The 27897-nt window shown below is 40.3% G+C and overlaps 1 protein-coding gene across 5 annotated transcripts in view; it reads right to left on the minus strand.

The window, feature by feature from the left end:
- LOC103624216 (follistatin-related protein 4) overlaps nt 1-27897 on the minus strand; it is a 228162-nt gene that overhangs the window by 22680 nt on the left and 177585 nt on the right. For all 5 annotated transcript variants that reach the window (XM_017746904.1, XM_017746903.1, XM_008643431.2 and 2 more), the window contains 2 exons: nt 18119-18285; nt 7017-7137 (listed from right to left, as the gene is read on the minus strand). In XM_017746904.1, coding sequence (XP_017602393.1) covers nt 7017-7137; nt 18119-18285 — 288 coding nt within the window. The remainder of the gene's footprint in view (nt 1-7016; nt 7138-18118; nt 18286-27897) is intronic.

Genomic DNA, 27897 nt, shown 5'->3' on the forward strand with positions numbered 1-27897 from the left:
ATCCCTTCCCGGGATCCCAGGCCACCAGTGCCGCGTGCTCCCCGAGCTCGCTCCGGAGCGCCCCCTGCAGCCGCGGGGGAACCATCGCACCTGCCCTGCTCACCGGGAGCCGCCAGCGCCCCTGCCGGCTGCGAGCGGAACTGCACCCGAGGGGAAACAGCCTGACAGCCGAGAAGGCTGGGACTGGGTTTGTGTTTGCTGTTACTGCCAGAGTTGTTGTTGTTTTGTTTGACTGGTTATATACATATATATATATATAGTAAAGAACTGTTATTCCTATTTCCCACATCTTCGCCTAAAGGCCCTTGATTTCAAAATATAATAACTTAGAGGGAAAAGGGGTTATATCTGCCACTTCAAGGGGGGGCTTCTGCCTTCCTTAGCAGACACCTGTCTTTCAAAACTGAGACAAGTATAAACTTCAGATCTTCACTGAATCTAGGAGGGAATTTGAGTTCTTGCCTACGAGAAGTAACTTAATATTCAGTATTTAACTGAATATCCATCAGGAAGTAGCCTGTGTATTCACTAGCTCTTATTCTGAACAAATGAACTGTTTATCAATTACTTCTTTTCACTGAGAGGTTTTCAAAACATGACTTACCTTGTTTCACGAAGGCCCTTCTGAACTATTTAATACACTCAATTGGCAGAACTACTAATTATATTACAATTTCAGAGATGTTAATTGATTTTCAATCATGTTGCCTTCACTGCTCAAACCAACAAGGCTTAATACCACCCATTAACTATTTCTTAACAATTTACTCATGTACTTTCAAAAATATTTGCAGTATTGCAACATCAGTGAAAGATACCAGTGAGAGTTTTTCACCTCAAGGGAAAAATAAAAGGAAATGTGAGGATGTCTCATACCGTGGCTGATGGTATCTATATTTCACAATGAAGCAGCCAACTTTTGTACCAGATTAGGAGATTTTGGGATTCATGATGCAGCTGCCGAAAGCTGCACAGTTTTGTAAAACCATGTGCAGAGTCCAATGTGGATGTGATATGTGGGGAGCCCAATTTCTTCCCCAAGAAAAATGAATAACTGTTAGTGGCATTGGTGAAAGACAGGAAAATTTGTGGGTTGTGTTTGGCTTTCTTTTAAGAAAGCCTGAATGATTTAACAATAAACTTCTGGAAATCACTGGCTTAAGGTATCTAACTCACTGCTCTGTTTTTATATAGTGCATCATTAGGCTCCATGATTATCAAAATTAAATTGTCTTAACAATTGCTTTAGAATAAAATGAAATCTGGGTTTGCAGCTTGTTATATGTCTATATATCCATGTGGGGATAGTTTAAATAAATGCATTCACTAGCATACACTTCCCATCTTTCTGTATCTATTTTTTTATGGGCCTTACCAGAGAGAGATGTATTTCACTTCTGTTTTCTGCACCAACTGCCAAGCGTGAACCAGGGCTGAGTTGTCAGCTTGGAATCAGCCATGACAGAAAGCCCTCAAGTCTACTCAGGGTTTATAGCTTTAAAAGCGAGAGATTGTTGAAGTGTAATCTGAGAGAAAATGCCTACAGCCAACTGCAGAGGGAAAAAAAGAGGGACTTCTAGTAAAGGAATGGCTTTGAACTGCACCTCTGCACTGGACCTGTGGGTTTAGCTCCCTGTCTTCTATTTCCTTGAGAAGAAAAGATGTTGTAAGGTGTAGGGCAGTGAAGGAAATATCATGCAAAAACTTTTTAATCAGGGGGTTACCAAAAAGACGAGGTTTGTTTTATTGAGTTTTCAATTTCTAAATAAAAGCATTTAGGAGCATTTTATCTTCTCTTTCCCCCATTACTGTTGGGTTTGCAGTTCCTCCTGACTTCAGGAGGTACCAGATCAAGGGGAAGGCAAGCAGGGGAAGGGACCTGCTGCCAGAGATGCTGGCAGCTGTTGGAACCATCCCTGTTCTATTTAGGAGTCAGTGCCCCAGCAATTCAGCAGAATAAGACTGAGAGTCAGGAGTTCCTCATTTCATCAGTACCTTAGAAAATTAATTTAAATTTCTCTGAGTGTCTCCAGGGATGATAGGATAAAGGTAGTAATTTTTGTCTACTTTGACAGAATTTTATGAAGGTCCTGCACTCAATGCTTGTCTTACCTATGATTTGCTTGCTACTAGTAACATTTTTTGAATGAAATGATTTAGTAAGTGAGCTCCATTGAAAGCCTACATGATTTATTTAGAAAGACAGTGTGCCTCCTACAAATGTAGAGGAAGAAGATTTACAATATCCAAGGAGGTCTGATTCTCAAATCCTGGTGAAATCAACTGACTTGGCAGAGATCTCACATGGCCAAAGGCATCAGAGCAATTTTACTCCAAGCCAAGTGTCTTCTTCTCACCTGCCAGCTCTCAGAGACAGAGCCCATCCCAGTCATCACCTATTTAATGCTCTCAAAAACATTATGGGTTGTTACTTACTTATTATTGTTTGCTTTAGGTTTTCCTGTTCATCTGGGCACCTGTGTCAGCGCTTCCCAGGATGGCCACGGCCATCAGCTCCCCAGAATCAGGGCACCTCTTCACCAAACAGACTGTACTTTCATCTCTCAGGTTTTTACCTCACACCTTGATAGTCTGCACATGAATAAACCACCTATTTTACCTTCAGGGCTGAAAACAGAATAGATTTATACTGCCAAAGGTAGCTCACAGGTCCTAGACACTGAATCAAGGCTCTGTATGAAAATTAACTTAAAATTATAGCAAGGTGTCTTTTCGAGAGTGATTAATAAGGAAACTGTTTGTTTTCACCTACAAAAAAGATGTGCTGCACCTCCATTCCTCCTCTCTTATCATTTTCCTTCTCCTTCTATTTTTAAACCTTTTATTTCTTCTCCCTTGTCTTACATAATTCACTGCACAGGTAAATTATTGCATGCAAATGCTTTGTGATAACAGCAAACTGCAGAATGTATTTTTATTGTCCTTGCTACAAATTAATACATTCCAGGTAAGCACATTAAACTTGCACAGATTTCAGTTCCAGACTTTGGGATATATGGATTACCCTTTGCTTTTTCCCTTGGTGAATATATATCACTGCTAACCATTACTGTGTCTGCAGCCAAGGGCAATATAAAAACGCCATTATCTTAAGCAAAGTAGGAAAAAAAGGGCATTGAAACAAGCATGAGATTGGGTAGATTGCCTACTACTGCATACTGAGCAGCACCTCACTTGTGAGCAGACCAATTCATTACTATAAAACAGCTCAGGTGATAAAGCACACGATGAGCACAGATGGTGGCACCAAGGCCCAAAGACATTCATTGCTGCTGTAGGAGCTCTATACTCCAGGGTGTAGCAATAATTAACAGATTAATCATTTACTTGAGATGTTTTACTCTTTCCATTTATGATATGAAAGGAGTTTGCAGCATTTATGTTTTCTCCTGAAAAGCCACATTAACGAAACATCCATGTTTGTAACATCTTGCTTACTGGAAAATTTGTCTGACTGGACTCTTATAACTGGGCTGAGGATCAAACAGCTTTTTTAAAACTGTTTTCAAGGAATACAATATTCTGATTTATTCTGCTGTTTTCCTGAGTGCAAGGACCAAGGAAAATGATGCCCTACACTCAGCAGTCTCTTGATTTGCCAACTATCAATTTTCATAGTTGATTACTATTTTATGAGATCCTTTATCCTCAGCACCTCTTCTTTCCTCTTGAAAGTGATAAACTGCTTCCTCTCTACAGCTAGTGTATGCTGTACACATTTCCCAAGCAATATCCATACATGGGAGAGAACATAATTTTCCTACTGTTCTTGGCTTCTCCTGATCAAAGATACCAGAATGCAAGATGAACTTTTTGTTCTTAAACTGTTTAAATATTGCCTTTCAGCACTTTCTTTTCCTCCAAAGAAGATTTTAAGGGCAAGCTGTATAAATACACTGACTCAAATTTTACTAGTAACTGTGAGTCCTAAGACTGATGAACTCAACCAAACCTCTCACATCAAACAGGCTGCATTTCACATGTGCTTCATGCTTCTTGCCCAGATGTGAGCCAGCACGTCAGGGCATTCACCTGGTGATCTTCACATTTTCTGCCTAAGAGGATTCTCACCTCTGCTTGCCAAAATAAGCATCTGGATCTAACCATCTTATTTGGGATATCCTGAACCAGCTGGTACAAAGGGAAACACTGCATAGCATTCAGCAGTTGAGCGGTAGTAGAGCTCCAAATCTCAGAACCTTTTAATGTTGTGAATATTGGGCTGCAAACTTTCTATTTAAGCTTATATTTCCTTATTTTCTTTATTACCTAATCAATGTAAGAAGCTAGTGTCATGTTCTAAAAAGAGGCAAAGAAAAAAATAAAGAGCATCTAATATGTTGGATAAAAGCAGATTAAGAGAGCACATGTAAGTAGGATCAGATTCTTTTAAGAGCTGGACTGCTGTTTCTCAGTGGGAAAAGTAAAACAGGGCCCAGGTGGTACAAAAAAGGATCTTAGGATGCTGGAAGAGTTACTGCAGCTTTGAAAACACTGAATTAACTGAAGAACAGTCTAAAAATTAGAACCTGCTTGTACAGACACAGCAAGCTTGGGAAGAGTTAGGGATAAACCTGTTTACTTCCAGTTGGTTCTTCTTTCTCTGTTCTCTCCCAACAGACAAACTTGGGAGGTGTGAAAAGAAAAATTCTGATAATTTTCATAAAATAAAAACCCACCATGCTTTTGATGTTGAAAGTAGATCAGTGCCTCCCTAGAGGAGACAGGCAAGCAAATACACCCAAGTTCTGGCTGATTTGGTTCTGTCACATTCTCTTACCATTTTAGTCCAACACAGGAAAGCAACGAAACCCTCCCATGCTGAAGATGGAGTTTTTAGTTTGATACAGACAGACAGAGAAAAGCCCCAGTGCTGAACAGAGCCCATCAACTACACTTAGATTCTCAGCATCTTAACTCAGTTTGGCTCAGTTTCTTCTCTCTACTCCTGTCAAGAAAAATTCCTCAATTTGTTCTTTCAGTTACTAAAACCCGAGGTTTCCTTGTGAAGGGCTCTGCCTTGGGAAACCCTCCAATGCATTTGAAGGCAAACAATGTTGTCCTGCCATCAGGGCTGTCACCCCTGCATCAGTTGCTGGAGGAAACTGTGCCACAGGCAGAAAAGGAGGAAATTTAGTGATGTGGGCAGCCAGCCAGCCACATCAAGAACTGCAAAAACCCAGCTTTGCAAAGCCTAATGGCTCACATGGGAATATCAGATGCTGTAAGACAAAGATTTCTAGACCCTGCAATGTTTTCTAGCAAGCCTGAGTTGATACCAGAATGCAAGGCATTTTATTCTGTATTTAGTGACTATATAACACATTAAAAAGCCCACATAGACAGTGGTTTTTGTGTAACAGCATTTTTCTTTTAGTAAGAAAACCCCCATGCAGCTATGGTATGAAACTTCCACTTAAAAAGAAAATGTGGTCTTTCAACAAGTTAAATCTAAGTGGCAGGCGTGAGTGTGGAACAGATCTCCTCCTCCCCACACTCCATCCAGCTTTCCTCTCGTTCTGGTTTAAGTTTCAAAGCCTTTGGGCCCTCTAGTCTTAGTGATGATAAAGTCTATATTGTTGTCTGCCAACTAAACTCCATTCAGGCGTCATAATACATCACATAATAGACATAGGATTAAGTTGTTAGCTGGCTTTTCTTTCAACTGCCATTCATCAAACAAACAGCACTTTGAGGAAGGAAACCTATTTTCTCAGCTGCAGCATGCACAACTTAGTTATCCACACTGCTGAGATTTACAGTTTACTCTCTCAAAAGATGACAAATTATTATGGAGAGACATTAAGTCAGCTTTCATTCAGATCAACCAGATACTTCATGCTCTCCTTCAGGTACTCGCTGTAGTGGGGGGGAGCACTTACACACGTCCAGCAGACCTGAGCTGCAGTCAAAACAAAACCTCATGTCAACCACAGCTCTTCTTAAAGTGCATAAATATCCCTCTTTACTCTTTTTCCTCTCGCTATTAACTTGTGTGTTAATTTTCAGCTCTTACCAGCTGAAAGCTCTCCTTTGTGCAGGTCTGCACACACCTAGAGAAAGGACTAAATATTAATTTTCTTTATAATACATATACTCTGTAATAAAGTAACTGAATTTTCCTTAAAAATAAATACTTTCATACCAGAGTACATCAGAATGTACCCAGAGTTAGTAATGGGTGACCCTGTCCCCTGTTCTGGAGACACTGCTGGGCATCATCAGCACATGTAAAAATGGGTCTAAAGTTGGAAAATGCTGGTTGCTGGTAGGGAGGTGGATATTCTGTGGGCTGGTCCCTTGATGAAATGCTGGCTTAATCTAATGTAATTTTAAACTAAATCTGACTGAGTGAGTTTGAGGTCAGGAGAAAGACAGTGAGCACCTGAATAGAAGTTCCACCAGGCACAAATGTGGTCCAGGGGACGGATGTGAACGAGAATGCTGGAATATGGACTGTGTGATTCTCTCATCTGTGAAATGGTTTCCCCTCATTTTGCAACCCAGTGAGCCAGTGTAAATAGCCCTCAGCAAACCAAGCTCAGTACAACCAGGTAATATTCTGGATATATAGCTGGGAGTTAGCTGGTTTTGGAAATACTGCCATATTTATTTAAATATCCTGGGCTATTTCACGCAACAGAAATGATTTTCGGGAAGAAGAAATTATTGAGGCAACACTTCTGTTGACGAAAGTAGCAATTACTTCAAGAGATGCCTGGAAACACTGCTCTTAACTCTATGGAAATGTCACTGACAGCTTGTTTTACAGTGAGGATACCTTCTGAAGCCCAGGTAATTATACACATGCCCCCTTGATACTTTTATTTTTGACTGCCTGTGTGACAGCGCGAGTGAGCGAACCCCGAGCTGCATTTGCTCTCGTGCACAGATAATTTGGGCTGTGACTTTACACATCTCTGTGTGAATGAGGTTAACACACAACTTTTCTTAGAAAACGTTTTCATGGAATGTCATATAGGCCATTTACTAACCATTCACCTGAAGGATGTGGGTCTGATACAGCTCTTCATAGCCGTAGGCATGACAGGTGTAATTGCCCATGTGAATAGTTGTTACCTTGGTGATGTAGAGGGAATTGTCTTCTCCAAAATCCTGAATGGAACAAAAGACAGGAAAGGTGCCTTATTATTTAGTAACAATATTTTAAACACTACATGAATGGAGACTACCCGTTCAGTGGTTTTGATAGCAATGCATCCTGGGGACACAGCTTGAATTTTGAACAGTAGGTTATAAAGTTCATAAATCAACATGCAGGAAGAAAATGAGCAGCAATTTAAGAGTAAGGCAAAGTGACTCATCTGAGAATATGAACTTTTGTGCTCGTTGCTAACAAGGCGCTCTTTGCACATAAAAAAGATGGCCATTTCCAGCTGTTTCATTTATGGGGGAATTTAGTATCTACCTGTTAACCTCAGATGTGTAAAATGCTAACGTTTGGGTAGGTTAGGGTTTCCTTTATCTGTGCTGGTTCTCAGAAAATCCACTGCAGCCTTGAGACTTGATAAGAAAGAACTGAAGCTCTTTGTCACTTATCTCAGACAATATCCTAGGCAGAAGACAAGGAAGAAGACAAAAAGCCTTTTCTCAAACAAACCTGTTTAGATCTGCAACTGCTTAACAAGTATCTGTCTTCATCCCCTTCATCTTCCTAGACCTGCTCTTGCATTGTTTCTATTTTTGATTACAGATGGGAAGGATTGAGTTAGTAGACACATTTTTGGCACTTTAGTAAGTTGTACAAGCACCCTGCTTAGGAATTTATTTCAATTAATTATTTATTTATTAATTTCAATATTTGTTTACCAGATTATAGTTAACAGAACTGCAGCAGTGATGGCTATATGAAGCAGCTTCTCTTATTACTCCACCAACATTTAGACTTTCTGCAGCTTCAGAGTGTTTGTGTTTCTATGCAAACTGTGGAGGATACATTTAAAAACAGTTCATGAGCTGAAAGAATGATTTTTCTGTAATCATCCCCACATGTCAAGTATGCTAAATTGAACTCTTTGAGTAATTTCACTGCAATATTATGGGAAAATTCAACTGAGTCAGGGTGGCACAAACCCAGTACGACAGGGTGAATGTTGGAGAGTGGTTCTGCTTATGAAAACACAGGACTCATTTTCAAAACTCCAGTGTGCAGCCAGAAGGGTGTGCAAGGGAAACCCTTCCAGGAGGTCCTGCCTGCTGCCACCCTTGTGTCTGGGACATGCAGCAGTGTGTGTGGTGAGGAGTTGACAGCTCATTGCCTCCCCTGCCATGGCAGAACCCACCACGGGGGACAGACTGAACAGAAACATCACTTTGGTCTGCTGGCTCAGAGTCAAGAACTCCTGTCCTGATTTCTTTGTGCTGGAGGAAGGGAATCCACAAACAGAGCTTCTGACACTGCTCCTTCCCTGCTGCACCCATGGCAGCTCTGGCACTATAAGGAACCATCCACATCCACCTGCTGCTGCCAACCCCTGCCAGGTGCTCAGAGATTATAAGCATGAGTTGTTTGATCACTGGATGGGCTGACTTCTAACCCCCAGACCTTTTGGGCCTCCTTACATCTCACATTTCCTGCCTCTTCAGGATGCACGTGCTTTGCAGTTTGAACCTTCCTTTCCAGACACCACACTTTGAAAATTTTTTGAAGGAAGCTGCAATTCTGCAGCAGACGTGCACTGCCAGCTGGCACCCTTCAAGAGAAGTACAAAACAGCTCATCTCTTGCAGTACGGATTGATCTGGCACTACTTCTGTCAGCTCTTGAATCTTCTCCAAAATCTTCTGTCTAGCACTAAGAAGAGTCTTCATGCCTCATCTCTCAGTGGCAGGTCAGCATTGGCAGAGGGGAGAGAATTTTAAGAACTTGCATAGTTTTTAGACATGCTTTAAGGCAGATTGAAAGTGAGCACTGAGAAATATGGAGTTTACTGATAGGGCGCAACCCTTCTCAGAGCACAGACGTTCACCTGAGAGGGTGCAGACACATCCACAATCATAACCTGGTTCTGCTGGCTGTGCTGCCCCAATGGGCAAATGTATGAACAATTAAAAAGAATCAGAGTAAATCCATAGATGATCTGAAATCCATTATCTATAATCAAAAGCATCTCAGATATTACTGTCACCTTGGTGTCAGGCATGTATACTATGGGATAAGTTGGTTAAGTTATCCATTACATTATTACAAATATCTACTCAAAAATCCCCATTTCAAGCATTTGCCTGTTTTCTGGTCAGTTAGATCTTTCCTGATGGAAAGCAAAGATGCATGAATAACTGCTAATAGAAAAGACACCAACCCTGTTCAAATGGTACTTGCATGAGATAGAGAAAATGCTTGCACTGGAGGGGACTTAATAACAGTTTTTGTAAGTTAAAAGAAACTAAAATTGAGTTTAGATCAATAAAAGCAGGATGGCTACTTTAATGGAATGATTTATAAGAAATTGTGGAAAAACAGGACAATATAATCTCTATTTAAGTATGTTGCTTCCTTTAAAATGTCAAAGAAAAATATTCTGAATGCTTGGTTTGTGCTCTCTAATTGTGTTTTTAAGGATGATCTGCTTTTTTCCAATGCATACAAATGTATTAATATAAGCAAAGACCCTTGCACAACCAAGCAGATGCAACACTACTGTATTATTCACTTCCTTTCCAAATGTGTTTTTCTTGAAAAGAGGGGCTTATATTGGTAAAAGCACAGTTTATGACTTTTAAAAACTATTTTCTGACTTCTAATGCTTAAAGAAAGTTATAAAAGATGATTTAGGTTAACACCATTATCACCCTGTTAAGCATAGAAGGGAATTATCAACCTGAATTAGAACCTGCACACACAGTAAATTCATATATAACTATAATATTATTAAAAGTGTTAGGTGTGGGAAGGAAAAAGTGATTGTGTCTTTAAATGTATGATACTGAACCTTTTGTTGCCAAAAAAAGTAGACTGAATTCTCTAACAAATTAATGACTTTCTGTGTTTATTGCAGCTCATGGTTTCTCCTTGTGTATCCCTGTGGATATAGTTAGTACATTAGGATTTCACTGTTACATTTTATATCTATGGATGCATTCTTATGCCCAAGCACTTTCTGTGTGTATTTCATAAGAGTTTATTTGGAAGTGCTGTAAAAACCCAAGCCCTGGAGCATTAGGAAATGATGAGTCTTTGATTCCTTAATAGCCTCTAACTTCACATCTTGCAGTCAGGAGTGCTGCGTTGCAGTTGGAACCTGTGAGATGTATTTGGGATGTGTCCCACTACCCCCCCGCACCCCCCCTCCACTGCACTGCCTTTGGGAGCTCTGAGGAGCTGCTCAGCTGCTCACAGGCCATTGCCCTGTGCTAACAGGGTGTGAGTGAGCACTGACAGCTGCTGGGCTGCATGCTCCAGTTTGCTGGGATGTGGATCGAGTGGGCAGAGGAAATGGGAAGAATTCACAATGGAAAAAAGCAGAGGAAACATTTTCACATATTTTGACTTAGTTCATATAGCTTTTGCTTGTTAAGCCAGTTCTCCAAGTCACCATGAACACGAAAGCAGTCAAAACAGAACAAAAACATCTATAAAACTGATGCAACATAATTCTTCTATCCCAGCTTTAAAACTGAGTATTTCAGGGCTGTCCAGGAGGCTCAGCAAGTGCTGCACACCCCAGGGAGCTGTTACTGCCCTACTCGACCCCAGTAATGCCCCACAGTGAATTGAAAAGTCATTTAAATGTACCATCCCATGAAGAAGAACAGGCAATCAGTAGAAAGGCAAAAAAAGCAAGTCCTGAGACACGGTTTTCCTCATTTACCACAGAAGGTGAATTACCACAGAATCATAGAAAGGTTTGGGTTAGAAGGGACCTGTAAGCTCATATGGTCCAATCCCCCCTGCCATTGGCAAGGACACCTTTCACCAGACCAGGTTGCTCCAAGCCCCATCCAACCTGGCCTTGAACACTTCCTGGGATGGGGTGTCTCTGGAATGGATGTGGGTGCTCAGGGATGGGGTGTCTCACCATTTTCTTGTGAAGAGGAAGAAAGAGAAGTGATGAAACTAGAGGGAGTACCCATCTAACCCCACAGAATCATGAGCCCTGCATCAAGACAGCCAGATAAGGGCAGGGTGTTCATCACCTCTACCTTATGAATTTCATTATAAAATAATTCTTCTAATAAAAAATTCAGAAAGCTATGCTTATAATTTCTCATAATTGATAAGGTCAACTAGTGGCAGCTGAGAAATTGACTTCTCCAGCAGTTCATATCACCTTTTCTCTCCCTTTTTCAAATAAAAAGCTCTCTGCCCGTCAGGAGCTTCTTTCATGTCTTGCACTTACTCTTCAACCAAAGGATTGATTAAATGACCTCAGAATATGTTTTAACTTTTCAAGATTAAAAAAATGCACCACCCTGCATTTTACATTGATAACAGCTTGGTAATCTATAAAATATATATATATAAAAAAAGTTGCTCTAAAAAAATAACAAAGCAGATCCTAGAAAATGGATATATACCTTTTTTTTTTGGTATAGTATTTACTTTCCTTTCCATCACTACTGATTACCCAAGGCATTGGTCTCTCCAAACACAAGATTTTTCATATTTATTTATCCCATTCCCATTCTAATGCATTCCCTGGTCATGCACTCTGCCGCGGTTCAGAGACACCGCACTCAGAGATGTGTAAAACGTTGCATATTGCTTGTAAATCTTGTTCACATTCTGTCTCAAGTGAATTCCAACATGTGATTGTAACACTACAAATCTCCTGCTCTGACACCTAGGAAGGAGCTGGCAGAGAGAAGCCACATTAACCCTGGATGCTGAGCTGGCTGTGATGCCACAGGGTGCAGGGCACTGCCACCCACCTTTTGCCTGTTTCAGATGCATTTTCATGAAGCTTTCTAACGTGCCTTGGGGTTGTTCCAACATTTAAAACCCTTTAAATTTTTGTCAGTTTCTTGGTTTTCAGGAAGTTTGAAGAGGAATGAGCATAGACGCTTATTATTTGTTAGGTTAAGTTCCAGTTGCTTGAGAAAAAATCACAAACTTGACTTAAAACTACAAATACGAAGAAGAAACAGAAAAGTTAATCCCAGTGACATGAAGCCAGAGATTCCTCACATCCCCAGCTCTCAGGGAGGGCACACTGGCACCAGTCACCCCACAGTATGACACTATGAGGTACACACTCCTTGGACCAAGCCATTTAATCCCAGTGATTTTAAACCATCCAAGTTAGATGCTGAATGCTCCTAATAAATACTGGGGGGGAGCACCAAAGACAGTTGATACCTCCCACCATGATGGTTTAAAAGTGTTCATAGCAGAAATAATGGCAGAGGGAATGAAGTTCCCTGAGTGGTTCTTCTCCTGGGAGATTTGCTTTCCAAATACTATTACTACACCTATTACTAATAATAATTCACTTAATTTTTAACCCCTTCCATTTCAGCCCTTTCCCAAGCCCAGGCAAGCTGGAGACCTTCTCCATGTGGTTTCAGTGCCTACTGATGAAACTAGTCCTGGCAAAGGGGCTTGCTGGTGTCACCGGTTTTCCACTAGAATCCCATAATAGTTTGGCTTGGAAGGACCTTAAAGCACATTTCATTCCAACCTCCTGCCATGAGCAGGGTCACCTGCCACTAGACCAGGTTGCTCCAAGCCCCATCCAACCTGGCCTTGAACACTTCCAGATGAAGAAAAACACCATCCTGATCTCACAATCACCAGGAAAGCAACTAAGATGTATTAACTAGTTCAGACTAAAAAAGCTTGCCTGATCCTCAGTGTCCTAGAAATCTCTCTCTGATAATGTTTACAGGATTTTAAAATGAAATGTACCCAAGCATTTAATGAGATTATTATTATGCAAAATCTACAATAATGGCTATCACTTTGGAAATGACTTCTCCTCACTAATCAAATGTCTCTGATCTTTTTTACAATATATTCATGCGTGATTCATATAAAAATAATAAAAACTAAATTAATCATGGGTCCTTAAATCACTTTCTTTGATGCTTTTAATAATTCATTTCTAGAGACCAGCTGAGAACTTATGCTTCATTAATATTGTTTGTTCTTGGTTTTACACATCACTTTAGTCATTTACAAGGAGAGAAATTCAGCCTTAAGCAAATGCCAGAATGCTATTGCAAATACAGCCTGATGGGGTATTAATTTATCTTTTCTTGTTTTTCTGCTCAAAGAATTTAACACAACATAAGACTGATGGAGAGTCAAAAAAAGTTTTTGCCTTGCACATATGGAATGAACTTTTTATATAGTTGTGTAATTACAATACATGTGAAAAATGTGTGAGATTTATATCCTGAGAAACTCAGAGATAACATGACAAGGAGAATTAATAGTAGGTGCATTCCTCTAAAAATACAAGTGGATACAATTTCTGTAATCTTCATTATGACAAAATGTGAGACTATATATTCAGAATATACTGTCAGTAGTAATTTTGCACTTAACCTCTATTTCAGAGCCTATAAAAACCTTAAGAAACTATAAGCAATTTCTTAAACTTTGATTTGAAAGAGAAAAAACTTGGTTCCAAATATGCAACTTTTTGTAGCTTGCTCCCATCACTGCATCACTGCAGTATCTAGGACGGCCCAGGGTTTGATCATTTTAATGGCCCAAATTCTATTAGCAGGGAATTAATGGGGATATTCACACATGATCTTTTTATTATTTAACAGAGAATCTACATTAAAAACATCAACATGAAAATATTGCCTTCATACAGACTGTTTTAATGAGAAAACTAATCCCAGTGACTTGCACTTTAAAGTTGGCTGTTTGCTGTGGGTTTCAAATACTATACATGTAAAATGGACATTTTCATGAATATACATGAAATGTGTATCAAGGCAGGTAGGCACAGCTCTTGTAAGGGCCATGAGATGTACATGGAGGTGATTTCCCAGGTGGATGTGGAATACCAGAAATCAAGGTCTGGAGTTCTGTGCCTGTCCCTGGGTGGGATGTTTTGAGAGAGCAAGGCCACGCCATCCTACCTGACATCAGCAGAAATGAAGAACTCTGTCTTTACGCAATTGGTTACGTAAAGCCTATTTTTGAACTAATGATCCGATGCCAGTGTGAGTTAAAGTGTACAGATTAAAATGAAATGAGTAATGAAAGACACTAAAGAGCTTAGGCTATAGCTACCTGCATTACACTTGGTAATTCACCAAATTCATATCTACCTCTACACCATATTTGTTTTCTTATGGTAATCTTCTCTTTCATCATGCTTCTGAAGGAACAAATTATATTTATAAATTTTACATTTACACATGTTTCTCTGGAAATAATGTCAAGTCATGTGAAACACTACCCTATAAATATTATATACATTTGACTCCATGAGGAGTTTATTTTATTTTCAAATTGAGGAATGCTTTCCTAATCACATACTTGAGAAAACATATCGCTTGTCCCTAGGAGGCAAAAGTATATTATTTTGAAAGATGACACATTTTTACCACTTCACTTTTGTAGTCAGAAATCAATTTATAGCTATAACAATTTTATCAGTTTCAGCTACATTATAGTTATTTTCTGCATGAGAAAAGTTGATGTGACTTTAATAAAGTGGAACTGCAAAGGGACTTCTAATGGATAAATAATATGGATGGGTAATTTATGGAGAAATAATATTTTTATGCTAAAAGCAATCTTAAATGTTTGCAAGAGAAATTGTTTAATTACATGTACCATTAGGATGGCTCTTTTGCAATAGCTACGTGACAACTCATTAACAGAGCTCCCACAGACAGGACAAGACAAATTATTACTAGTTGTTTATGAAAGCTTCTGATTAAGAGAGCAATGAAAAATTATAAATATTTTGTTGCCAATCAAGATATCACATAAAAATGATTTAACTAATGCAGTTAAACAACTAGGCTTTATAGCAATCTTCAATCTTTCAGTTCTATGCACATTTAGTATTATCTAGGTTTTTGTTGATTGTCTGTCACTCCCAGTATTACCCTGGAATAGAGGTTACCTTCTCAGATCACATTTGTCATGAATCTGGAGAGAATAAAGCAACAAAGGACACTTCAGTAGTGCCTTTCCTGTGCTGCTTTCACACTTAGTTGGCATGATTCTGTTTTTTTCAGACTTGAGCTTCTAATTTCATCTGACTTCCTGAATTAGCATTTAGAAGAGAAAGAGTTTAATTGAAATATAATACCAGGATTTTTCCAAGTGTGTGACTATCCTGTAGGTCTGTATGTGATTACCATTGTGTCAAGAGCAGGGAGGATTTTCTTGAAGTTAAAAAGGTACAATTAATCTCCTGTTGCACTTCCAATTAGCCAAATTGCCAACCTTATTGTGAAAAGTAGAAATGCAATCGAGTTTCTGCTTGAGGCGTACTAAAGGAAAACTGAAGTAATTTAATTAACTGCCTTCAAGTACATTAAGAAGCACACTGCCTTTACTTTCTGCTGTCAATGCCTTTAAATAGATTATTGTTTTATGTGAGTTTCTGTACCCATGTAAGGCTGAAGCTTTGAACTGTCTGCTGCCACCCCCTGACCTGAGCTGTTAGGTGTTTAAGAAAAGACCACGATTAATAGAGGGATGGAGCACCTCTGCTATGAAGAAAGGCTGAGAGAATTGGGATTCTTCAGCCTGAAAAACAGAAGGATTAAAGGTGACCTAATTGTGTCCTTCCAGTACCTGAAGGGAACCTACAAGAAAGGTGGAGAGGGACTTTTAACAAGGGCATGTAGTGACAGAACAGTGGGGAATGATTAAGAGAGAGTAGGATTAGATTAGATATTAGGAAAAAAATCTTCTCTGTGAGGGTGGTGAGGCACTGACACGGCTCCCATAAAAGCTGTGGATGCCCCATTCCTGAAAGGTGGAATGGACACTGGACAAGGCTGCATGAAGTTTTTTGCATCCTGGTCTAGAGGAAGGTGTCCCTGCCCATGGCAGGGGGGTTGGAATGAGATGAGTTTTAAGGTCCCTTCCAACCCAGACCATGATAAATAAAAGGCTGGATTTAGCAGCTGAAGGACTGTCCTTGCTGCCACCAAGTGCTTCAGACATGCAAGTGCCCATCCTCAGTAGCCAGAAGAATAGACATGCCTGAGGTCAAGCATCCTACATAACGCCCACCACAGAAGAGGAAAACCAAAAAATGGCAATCCCCAAATTGTGCCTCCTCAAGCAACCAGACCAGAATACAGATGGCAGTGTATATACAGAACATAAAAAAATTTACACAGTTTAATTAAAGATGAAAAAGGTGTGGAGGTTTCATTAGACTAAAAAAAGTTGATGTTCACTAGTAGTAGGTGTTATATGACAAGGCGATAGAGGTCATGAACTGGTATGTGACACATTAAAATTGAGGCATAAATCTTGTTTTTTCTCCTTGTAACAATCTCAGAGTGCTCTTTTGATATAGTTTCTCAGTGGTATACTAGTTGAAACAGATCAAAAAAAGATTTTTTTTCCTGCTGTATTACACTCCATGGGGGTGTTCAATCATTCAGGAACCAGTCAGCTCATGCGCAAAGACATAACCCTGCCTCTTAACACAGAATCACCAATAAGAAACAGAATTACTTGTAAGCAAACCAGAAATCCACTTGGGCCAGTGCTAAATTATGTGAGGAACTGGCATTTCAGTCTGAAAACATATTCAACATTCTGTTTAAAATAGCAGGAGTTGCAAATGAACCGTCAGAGCCAAGTGTTATCAGTCCTTCAATAATGTGCTTCTACTTTGATTCTTGGACTGTCATTTTGCGTCCAGTTCACACAGGAACTTTAATTCTTTAAGATTAATGTCATCATAACCAAAATTTCATAAATGTAAGGTAAATACCTGGAATTTTCATTATTTTTATTTATTTTTTCAACAAATCCTAAGACTGCTCTTGAGCCTCCAGAGGCTCTGCTGCATTTCCATGTCAAGCTCGAAGCAGTGACAAGAAATACAAAATATTTTAAAAGGGTAATACTTGCTGTGATGAAAAGAAAAAGATATTTAGAAGGTTTTAATTACTGAGTTTGTGCACACAGTAATTACCTATACATGGTGCACATGATTTTCCTGCTAAGGAGGAGTCAACAAATAAAGTACTGAGATGCTGTGTGTATTTCTGTCCCATGTGCTGTAATTTTCATATTTTACTGCAGAATAATAAACCAAAGATTTTTCCCATTTCAGCAATCCTGGATACACAACAATTTAGGGAGCTATAGTATTGACTGTAACAACTCTGAACTGAGTGGTTATCAAATTAACAAGATCTGAAAAAAAATATAAATCAACTCTTACCGTAGTGTAATTAAAATAAAACCTGATTTACCATGTACTTTAATGCAAAGAGAAATGAAATACAGACCATACTTTTTGTACACTACTTTGCACTCTCTCAGTAATTAAATGTTATTAAATAAATGAGTAAGTTTATATCATCATTCAGGTATTGTCTTTACTATCAACTATGAGTCACAGATCAGACCAGCACTGTGAATTAAAAGAGATTCATCTTTCTTCCTGCGAGGGCATTGCCACACCTTGCCGAATAATTCCATTTTTAAACTGCTTGTCAGAAATAACAGCCAAGGAATGAGAGAAGAGAATTGGCTCAAAGGCAAGTGAAACAGGAGGATCGGAGATAAAAATGGATTATTTGGTTTAGAGAAAGGAGAGATTCATTGCCAACCATAAATGTTTTGTTTCATGTTCTTGATGAACCTGTTTTGTTGTACTGGGAAAGACACCCCTGAGGAGTGAATGGTCTGCAGAGCTGTTTTCCCCTGAGTTTCGATGTCTCTGGCCCACAGGTTGCACCAATGAAAGGAGCATAATTTCATATATTCCAAGTACTCCTGCTCTCCTCTGCATGCACGTTGCTTTGCTTTTATTCCTGAGACATATTCACACATAATCTAAATAGCACACCATCTTCCACTTTCCATAATAATAAGATAAAAGTTGCACCCTTATATCTGCCATCAGTTAAATGAGGTCATACTCAATGCCCCGATCAGACAATAACAGGAGTGGCTCAGGACGTACGTTGATGTCCTCCAGGTCGAGGAAGTTGAGGATGACGCCGTTGCGTTTCCAAACGATGGGAGGCCGCAGCGCCCCACGGATGCTGCAGGTCAGGACGGCGCTGAGGCCAACGGTGATGGTGGTCACAGTGACCTTCTGGTCCTCTGGCAGGCTCAGCTGAACCACCTCTGCAAAAGGCAAAATAACAGGGATAACATCAAATACCACAAAGGGAAGCTATTCCTCTTCTCCCCTCTCTGCCTTCCTTTCTCATTTCAGGAGTAACTTTGGAGGATTTTGGCAAGGAGATGGGGTACCTATGCTGTACAAAAAAACCCCATAAACAGTAAAGCCAAGTAAGAGACAAATTGAATCTGTCTCAATCAAACTCGCTGCATCCATTTCCTGATGCATCTTAGCTGTGGCATGAGGGCACTAAGATGGTTTGCTGGCCAGCCTGGCTGCAGTAGTTTATACAAAGCAGTCAGTAACAGGAGGACAAGCAAAGGCTCTCTGGCTTGAGGTCATCTGGGCTTGTTTCTCTAGAACACTCCTGCCAAAGTCCTTTGAAAAGGTACAAGAATAGGTCTGTTCCTTGAAAAAGAAGAATTAAGGTCAGACTGCTGCCACTGAAATGTAGATAAAACCAGTTTTTAAATTGCCCAAACACTGGAAGTCACCAAGCATGAAAACTTGTTTACCAAACACAGTCACATATGGCACCTGAGATACAGATGTCCTAAAAAATAAATGCTTTCTAATATTTTATTTAAATAAAAACCCCAGTTATTTTGACTTACATGTGCCACACAAAAGAAACTCCTGAGGCAGCAGACCTTACTGAAAACCTTACCACTCTGAAACAACACTATGTCACATAGTTTCCTTCTGGCCAACACCACCAGATGTGGCTGCATCTTTTGCCATGTGTGGCCACACAGAAAGGTCAGATGTGATACCAAAACTACCCTGGGTGCAGATTGCCATTATGGAGTATTTTGGCAGCAGTGAGACAGTGACTGGGCAATCAGGCCACATTGTCCAAGCTCCTGTAGCCACAGCTTTGTAATTCACATGATGGTTTTTGCTTCATCTCATTCCCAAGCTCTGCAATAAGAAAACTATATTGCATATAAATGATAAAAATTCAAGGTAATGGCCCATTGAGAGGAATGGGGAGTGTTCACAGCTGGTGTTACTTTGCTTCAGCCAATTCCAAAACCTGGGCTGGGGAATGAAACAACCTCTCCCAGCACCAAGGCTCCTCCTTCCTCATGTCCACTGGCAATAACAGCAGTAAAACATAGATCAGAGAGACAGACACTACCTCACCCAAGGCCATGTGCTTTGGGAAGAACCACTTCAAGCAGTGCTGACACCATAAAACAACACATGGGGTTTAGGTTACTCCCATCAACTAGTAAAGTTACTCTTCATCCTGTCCACTTACCTCACAACTCTGTCCTTACACCCCATACAAGTTCTGAATGTTACATACATGGAACAAAAATGAAAAAAACTCCAGTATCAACATTTGCAAGCACAATTTTCCATCTCTTCACATATTGTCCAATTGAAAAATTGTTTTAACATCTCTTGAGTAGCAAACCTCTTAAATCTGTCACTAAAATATTCAGTCTATTTCAGCAGCCTTGGGCAGCCTGGACAGACTCAGGGCTCTGGCACAGCAACTGATCCTGAAGAATTAGTGCAAAACCTGCTTGTGAAAATGTACTCCAACAGTTCTGTACCCCTTCTCTTCTGCTTCTTCCACCTAAGTGAGAAGCTAATGTGTCACAAAGTATATTCACTACTGTGGATCTGAGCCTGACTTTGGGCTGCAAGGTCCATATAGCATTGCTGTGTCTGCCAGCAGTGAGCATTTCTCCCACTCAAAATTCCCAGTGCTATTTCAGGAAGAGTACAAGCTCTTTTAAATAAAAAGTAACTATAGTTCTGATAGATGGTTGATGAAAATTAGGAATGTTTGACCAACATGGTGCTACTATTTGTGTTATGGTGGCTCCCAGTGGCATTACATGAGAAGACTGACACAGTCTGACCATCAAACCTTAAAAATCAAAAAGGGAGATGAGGGAATATTGGGAAGGAGAACATTACCCTGATCAAGATCACTGAGCAGGTTAGCAGCTAAGCCAGGAAGACTAAATCACACTGCCTTCAGGTACCTGCTGGAAGAGATCAGGGATGTGGCAACACAGGGGCAGAGGCCCATAGGAATAGAGATGTCCCAGGGAACCACTGAATGGTTTGGGTTGGAAGGGACATTAATGACTATCTTGTTGCAACCTCCCTGTCATGGGCAGGGACACCTTTCACCAGACCAGGCCGCACCAAGCCCCATCCAACCTGGCCTTGAACACTTCAGGGATGAAGAGTCCATCCCACCACCCTCATCCAGCTGCCTGAAGCATGTAAACAGCCCATAGGGGCTAGTAATGTAGTTATTTTCTACATAATGAAGAGCTTCTTATAATGAAAAAAATATTTGCAGTGCACTTGACAGGACAAAGAACTGATAATTACAATAATTTGTAGCATGCAGTAGGCTAATGAGGACATCTCTTCTTTAGGAGAAATGAAATAGAGGGCCACTCATACAAGAGAATTGTTTTTTTAATCTTACTGCTGTTTTCCTTAATTCCCTCTACTGTTTTTCATGGTGCCTTGAGTTCCCTGGCTCATACTGGGCTCCCATAAGCTCCTTCTTCAGCAATGTTTTTTCAGTGCTCTCTTGCAGTGTAATTTAAGGCTTCCTGCCCATCTTCCAAACAACTGCTAAAAAGGCTTTGGCTTTTCCTTTTTAGAAGCACAATAATGAAAAATACATTAACTTCTAATTAAGAAGACACCTTGCACAACTGCCATTCTTGGATGAACCATACGATGGCAAGAGATGAGTTTTTTATGTTAAAGCATGTAATTAGCACAGACCACTTTTACAATACAAATGCACTCCTTTTTAGATTATTTCTATGGAGTATATTTGAGAGCATCTTATTACCAGTACATTTGAGGGACTCTTATTAACATCTAAAAGCCTTTCTACTAATACAGAATTATTTTGTATGGTTTCAGTTATTGCTTTATTGTTTTCAATAGAAAAGATTTCCTTATACAAGCAGGTGTATTGGGGAGGAAACAGAATTCCCTAAGATGATGTGAGGCCTGAGCTTTTTAAAAATCTTTAAAAAACCCCAGAATCTTGTATTAAGTTATAGAGTTTAGACACACTGCTGCTATTGGTTTAGGTGTAAAAATTATTCAAGTCACCATAATGATTTTGTGTAGAGCTTCTAGATTAAGTATTGAACACTGTTCATTTTCTTTTTAAAAATCTTTAGGAAATAAAAGGATTTTTACCATGGGTATAAAACTGTACAGAACAAATAGGGCAGTATTCAAAGGGTGCTCATTTGCAGAACACAAGCTGGAATAGAATTTGATCCTAAAATCAAGCAATGTTATGTTCATTTGGAAACTCTGCAGGATGATGCATACAAACCATTTTTCTACATTCCATGGGTTCGACCAGTATCAGTCCTTGCTGACCATAGTTATCAAGTTGTGTCAAACCTGATACTCTTCTCTGGGATTTCAGCTGAAGCTTATTCCAGCTGAAAATACTAAGTTCCTGCCAACTATTTTGCCATCAGAGAGAGATGGTATCATCAGAGAATGGGATGCTATCATTTTTCATTCAACTTTTAATGGTTCCAGACAGGGGTAAAGCCTTTCCAATGATCCTCTTTAAGAAGGAATTGGTGTAAGCATGTGCCTATGCATCAGAGGACCAGAAGTAATCCCTGATCACACAGATGAAAGACACCAAATGTGGAACAAAATTAAGGTCAATGAAAGGCAACCAAGACACCACAAACTCTCCATTGGTGATGGCAGCAGCTCAGTGCCTGAACACTGTGGTTCAGGAATTAGGACAGTGCCACCTTCAGACCCATCTGCCTCATTCAGGAGGGTGAGGGATCCCTCCCTGTGTGCCAGGGGTAGTGCCAAGGGGTTATTCTGCAGAGGGATCGCTCTTGTCCTGCCTCTCCCACCTTTCCTGCCTGAAGCACTGAGCACCTCTGGTGACTCAGCTGTCACCATCCTGATGTTCTTACATTAAATTTCTTGCAATACCAGGTCCCACGGTGACATGCGAGAATGTGAAGTCTTAATAATTCCTTTTCTTGTGAAAAAATATAAAGATACTGCTGAACATTTTCCTCTGTCCCTTCCCTTCTCCAATGTTATTTAAGGTGCTAAGCTGGAGTTACACAGCAGCTTCACAAGCTCTGCATACTAATGCAGCAGGTATTACCTGTTGTGCTGGTTTATCACAGAAATCTTTTTCTCTGCTGTCATTTGCAGCCCACCAAAGGCAATCATAATTTCACAACGAAGACATGTGTAATTGAGGTCATTACAGGGAGCAACCTGGAATGAACATCTATGGAGAAAACTTCATTGACATAGCACCGCATGGAGATAATTTATATAGCGATGTTGGACACCTGCCTTTGCTCGTGCTGCACTACCTACAGAAACAGATTTCACACTTTAAATAGTGGTTAATATTATTAATTATATCTCTTCCCTTAAATCTAAAGAAAATACATATTTTAATGTGTTGTTGCCACCTTTAATCATTATTACAGTTGTTCATGGCTATCTTGCCTTGCTGAAACAGTGTTGGGGTCCCTCCCCTGCCATGGAGCCCTGGGAGAGGGGCCCTGAGGGCACAGACACGGGGTTTCCCTGCCCCTGCTCAGCCTCGTTCCCATTGGTTGGTTTGTGTTCCCTGCGCGGGCAGAAGGACCCTCGGTCCCGTGACTGGAACAGTTCCTCGGCAGAGCCCCGGCCATGCGGCTGGAGAAATAAACATCTCTCTGAAACAGCTATCAAGAATCTGTCTGTCCATATATATTTCCTTTCCACGGGACTCCTGGGGGTTTGGTATATGTATGTTGCAGGATCCCCACTGCAACAAAACAGAGTATTGTAGAATTAAAGAATGGTTTGGGTTGGAAGGGACCTGAAAGATCATCCTCACTCCAATCCCTTGCTGTGGTCAGGGACACCTTCTGCTAGACCAGGTTGCTCAGTGCCCCATCCAGTCTGGTCTGGAACATTTCCAGGGATGGGACATCCACAGCTTCTGTGGGAATCCTATGGCAGGGCCTCGCCATCCTCACAGGGGAGAATTTCCACATAACATTTAATCTACTCTGGTTATTTAATCTACTCTGTCACTTAGATCCTGCTTATGAGACAAGGCAATACTTTTTTAATCCTGTAACTCATCCTCAGAAGGGAGACAATGAACCAAAACATACCCTTGTTTGATGTTCAATAGAAGAACGACTTTCAAAGAAAGTCTCCAGCACTGATTCTTCCCCAAATTATTGCAGAGAGACCTGTTGTTTGTGAACTGAAGCATGGGTAACACAGCTCTAAATACATCGTGTTTCTCCAGCAATAGTTCAAGTCAGGGTTGATTTAATAAGATGGAAACTTTAGTGTCTACTTAATTCCCCAAGTCCTGCAGCTGTGTTTATGCACTGCATTACATTAGTAAAATCTGTTTACTGCCTTGTGGCCATGAAGGTCAGTGGTGATTTTACCATTTGTTTCAACAGATAAAAGAGTTCTCTAGCTGAACACATTCTCAGGTGAGGAGCTAACTGAATCAAGAAAATAAAAACAATTAATAGAACACAGTTAAAAACAGGATATACCTTTTATAATTACCCTTTTCCCCAATAATTTTGATGAGATGTATCTGGCTTTACATAGAGTTTGGAGAAATTTTAGACCCTCTTAAAGCTGAGCCAACTGCAGCTAATTGATTTTAAAATGACCGTGTTATACGTGAGATGTATTTCTAAACATGCAATTGAAGGTGAAGTTTGGCCAGCCACGGAGGGACTCTGGTGATACTGCTGGGGACACACTGGGATGGGATGTCATCTGGTTAATCACAGCAGGGAGAGCCTAAAAGCAAGGAAGGGTGGTTCGCACTGGGTCTGAATCTGTAAAACACTGTATAATGTGCTTAAAAATTACTCATATTAGGATTTGATTTATTTTCTACCCTACTTTATAGAAAAAATAAATTAATTAATAACAACCTCAGTACACAAAACAGCCTGGGTTTGCATGCCTTTGCAAACCTCTCCCACCGCCTGTTTTTAGGACTATCTGCAGAAGAAACATTGCCATGACATCACATTTTGCTGGTTATTAAGGTTCAATAAGTTGGTCTTACCCAGACACATTTGCCATCTTCTCACCTGCCCTGAGTCAGGTGGAAGGATTATCCATCACCCAGCCAAAAAAACTCCATTTTCTGAACGCCAGCTTAGAATTAGAGGAAAGCCAGTCATGCTACTAAAATTGTATATGTTATTAATTAGTGACCTTAGAGTTGTTAATGAACATGATTAAAGTTGTTCACAATTAATGAACCCAGAGAGTTCCTACAGCTCCCACATCAGTTCAGTGCAGGTGATTGGGATGAGGTTTCCAGCTTTATAACCTGTGAAAAACACCACCAGGAACTGGCTCTGTCTCTGGCCACCCTTGGTGTGACCCACCAGCTGCCACTGTGGGACATCTCAGGAGCTTGGTGTCCCTCAAAAAGACATACCTCTAAGGACTGCAAGCTTAATTAATGTGAGCAGTAAAATGATTTCTAAAGCTAAGTAGAAATGTTCATATCTCAGCTTTATTTTGCAACTGCAGTAATTCAGGTTCTTAATGTAATTTATAAATCCTCAGGACCTAGTGTGGGCTATTTCAGAAAGCATTTTATTGTAAATTCTCACTAAATTAGTAATGCTGTTTTCTAAGTCATAAAAAGGCATAATTATATTTCTAGCAGAATTTAGTACCTGAAGCACTCTTCTGTCATTACTCTTGATGGCCACAGGCTATGACTCCCCGAGGTAGGTCCCAACCTTACATTTGAAGCTACGCCCTGTCTTGTTGTAGAATTCAAAACAAGTGTGTGCAAGTCCTCACGACACCCGGCTCTGGTGTGGTGGTAGAGGAAAAGACCCCACCTCTCATCCCTATCTAGTCCATGTGACCGTGACTTAGAACAAATATAAGAGAAAAGCAACTGTTGAAATAATTAAATATTATTATACTTTTTACTTTTCTTCATCAATTGTGTCCATAATATGCTACTAATGACATTCCATAGAATGGTTTGGGTTGGAATAGACCTTCAAAGCTCATCTTGCCCACCCCCTCCCACAGGCAGGAACAACTTCCACTAGACCAGGTTGCTCAGAGTAGTTGATTATTTATATAATGAGAATATGCAGCATAAAATAAAGCATAACTTGAAAAAAAATATTTACTGTAGAGTTTGGGTCATCTTCTAAGGGGATTAGGACTTCACACAGACCACACTGTCCTGTTTCTATGAAATACCTGCATGTTCCCCCCTGGAAGAGTGAGGAAATGCCCCAGGGGAAGATGAGCATCATTTCCAACAGTTGGACTTGAGAGCATCTGAGGATCAATTCAGATCTCCTGAACCTCAGATTTGGAGGCTGGTATGTCAGTGATTGAAATATTATAGTTTATGACTTAAACATTTTCATGAAGGACTTCTAAAAGTGTATTACAAAAGCTGCAGAGAAGACTACCACATCTTGAATGGGGAGCTGAGAGGCCCATAACCTCTCGCTGATGAAGATAAGATAAAGTAACAACGCAGGGCTGGGGACATTCAGAATGCACAACCTTAACACTCAGGAGTGGAGATCACGGCCCCAGGGCTACCAGCTGCCAGGCTCACATAGACCCTCGTGCCAAAAGGTGGGGGAGGAGAGGCTTTGGGTGTGTGTTGGAAAAGCGTCTGGTTTGAGGCATCGAACCTCTGATGTGCAGAGGAGCCCAGCTGAGGGCCCCTTCACCCGGGGAAAAAGCTGCATCCATGTGAAGGACAGCAGAGGAGGTGTCATGGCCCATCAAAGGGGTCCCCAGACCCTGCACCAGAGACGATGCAACAGACCCTCAGTGTTGCAAGGGACAGTGACAAACTAGCCCCTGCAAGGGAGGCACGTGGGTGTTCCCACCTGCCCAAAGAGTATGTTAATCCAGGGGATTCTGTACTCTTCAGCGTGTGGTGGCGTGTGGTGCAGCGTGGCGACGGGGCACCCTCACCATCCAGAAAACCAGATGGAGGGGAGCAATGAGACATCGTTGGGACCTCTGGAAGGGTGACATGCTTCCAGTCTCTCCCTGTCCCCTCACCCCCCATACACACTTCTTTCTCTCTTTCTCTCCTTCTTTTCTCTTTCTTTCTCTTTGTCTCTTTTACTATTAAATAAAACATACCAATTTTTTGGCACCAACATCTAACCTCGTTTGGTTTTAATCATGTTTTTTGGGTATATTTTGAACCTTCTAATGTCTTTCCAGTTTATACACAGAGACTTCGTTTTCTTTGCTCTTCTGGGTTTAAACCGGATTGCAACGTGTTTGAGAGGGTGCTTCAATCCCCCCCTGAGCCCACCTGGGACCCTGCGTCACCCTGCCTGGCTTGGTGATCTGCTCCCAAGAACTGACTAGAGAGAATCTTAATTTGAGTAATTCTGAGCCACCTGCACTGGAAATGTCACATCTGGAGAGCCAAACTCTGCTCAAACAGCTGCTTAAACAATTATCTAACTTATACACAAAGTCCTTCCAAAGATCATATATATTTAAGAAAAGAAGTCCAGCTCTCCCATATGAATTTCTATCAAGCATATTCACTTTGCTAATAAATTTGCTAAAAACTGTTTATATTGACTTTTAACCAAACACAGCTTTTTTACGTACTTTATCCTAATGATCAATTTGTTTTCCTTTTTTTTTTTAAAGAAAACAAGCAACACACTTTCCATCACAAAATCCCATCACTGTCCTCCTGCTACTAATCAGAGGGAGAACATTGAGTTTGTGCAGGAAGGGATAATTAATTCATTCTTGAAAGTACATGAATAAATATAAGTTGTTCAGTGCTTAATTATCTAATATCCTGAGGGTAGTGATGGATTCATTATGTAAATAGGCATAAGTAGTCTATTTTAGAGAATAGTTTACATGAAAGCATTTGTTTTTATTTTAAATTCCTATTTCCCACAGATTGAGAGCAATGTTGATATGATTAATATCTGATAAAATATTCCCATGTTGTACCAAGAGTGTCCTGCTGAGTTTGTAGCAGCCATGCATTTCCCCAGCCAATTTATTAATCTGAAAAGTAAAATTGTTAATGGTCTAAGAGGCTCTCAGAATTCCTTCTGGGAGTCACAAAATCCCAGAATGATTTTGGTTGGAAGGGACTTTAAAGTTCATCTCATTCCACTGATGCCTTGGGGTGGCTAACCTGAAAACAGAGACTGGACAAAAATAAGAGAATAAAAGTAGGTATTTATTTGAAGGGCCTTCAAAGGTACACCCTGGGAGTCAAAAGCCTCCACCCAAGATGGACCCTGGGTCACGAGTTCTTTACACTGTTGTAAGTTTGGTCCATTTGCACATCAGGGTTAATTCTCCAATTTTAACTTTGATTTACCAAAATATGAATATCAATCTAATATCGATATCCACCTGAGACGGACAAAAACTCTCTAACAGTTTAGAGTTAGAAAGTGTATGTTTTATTTGGTGCCAGGCACTGCATGGGATAGTTCCCTAAGACGCAGGGCCCCGATCCAAGCAAACACGACACTTTTTATTTCCAAATATTATGAATATCCAAAATACAAATGTATATT

This window comes from Corvus brachyrhynchos, unplaced genomic scaffold (assembly GCF_000691975.1).
Source record: "Corvus brachyrhynchos isolate BGI_N302 unplaced genomic scaffold, ASM69197v1 scaffold381, whole genome shotgun sequence".
NCBI classification, from domain to species: Eukaryota; Metazoa; Chordata; class Aves; order Passeriformes; family Corvidae; genus Corvus; species Corvus brachyrhynchos.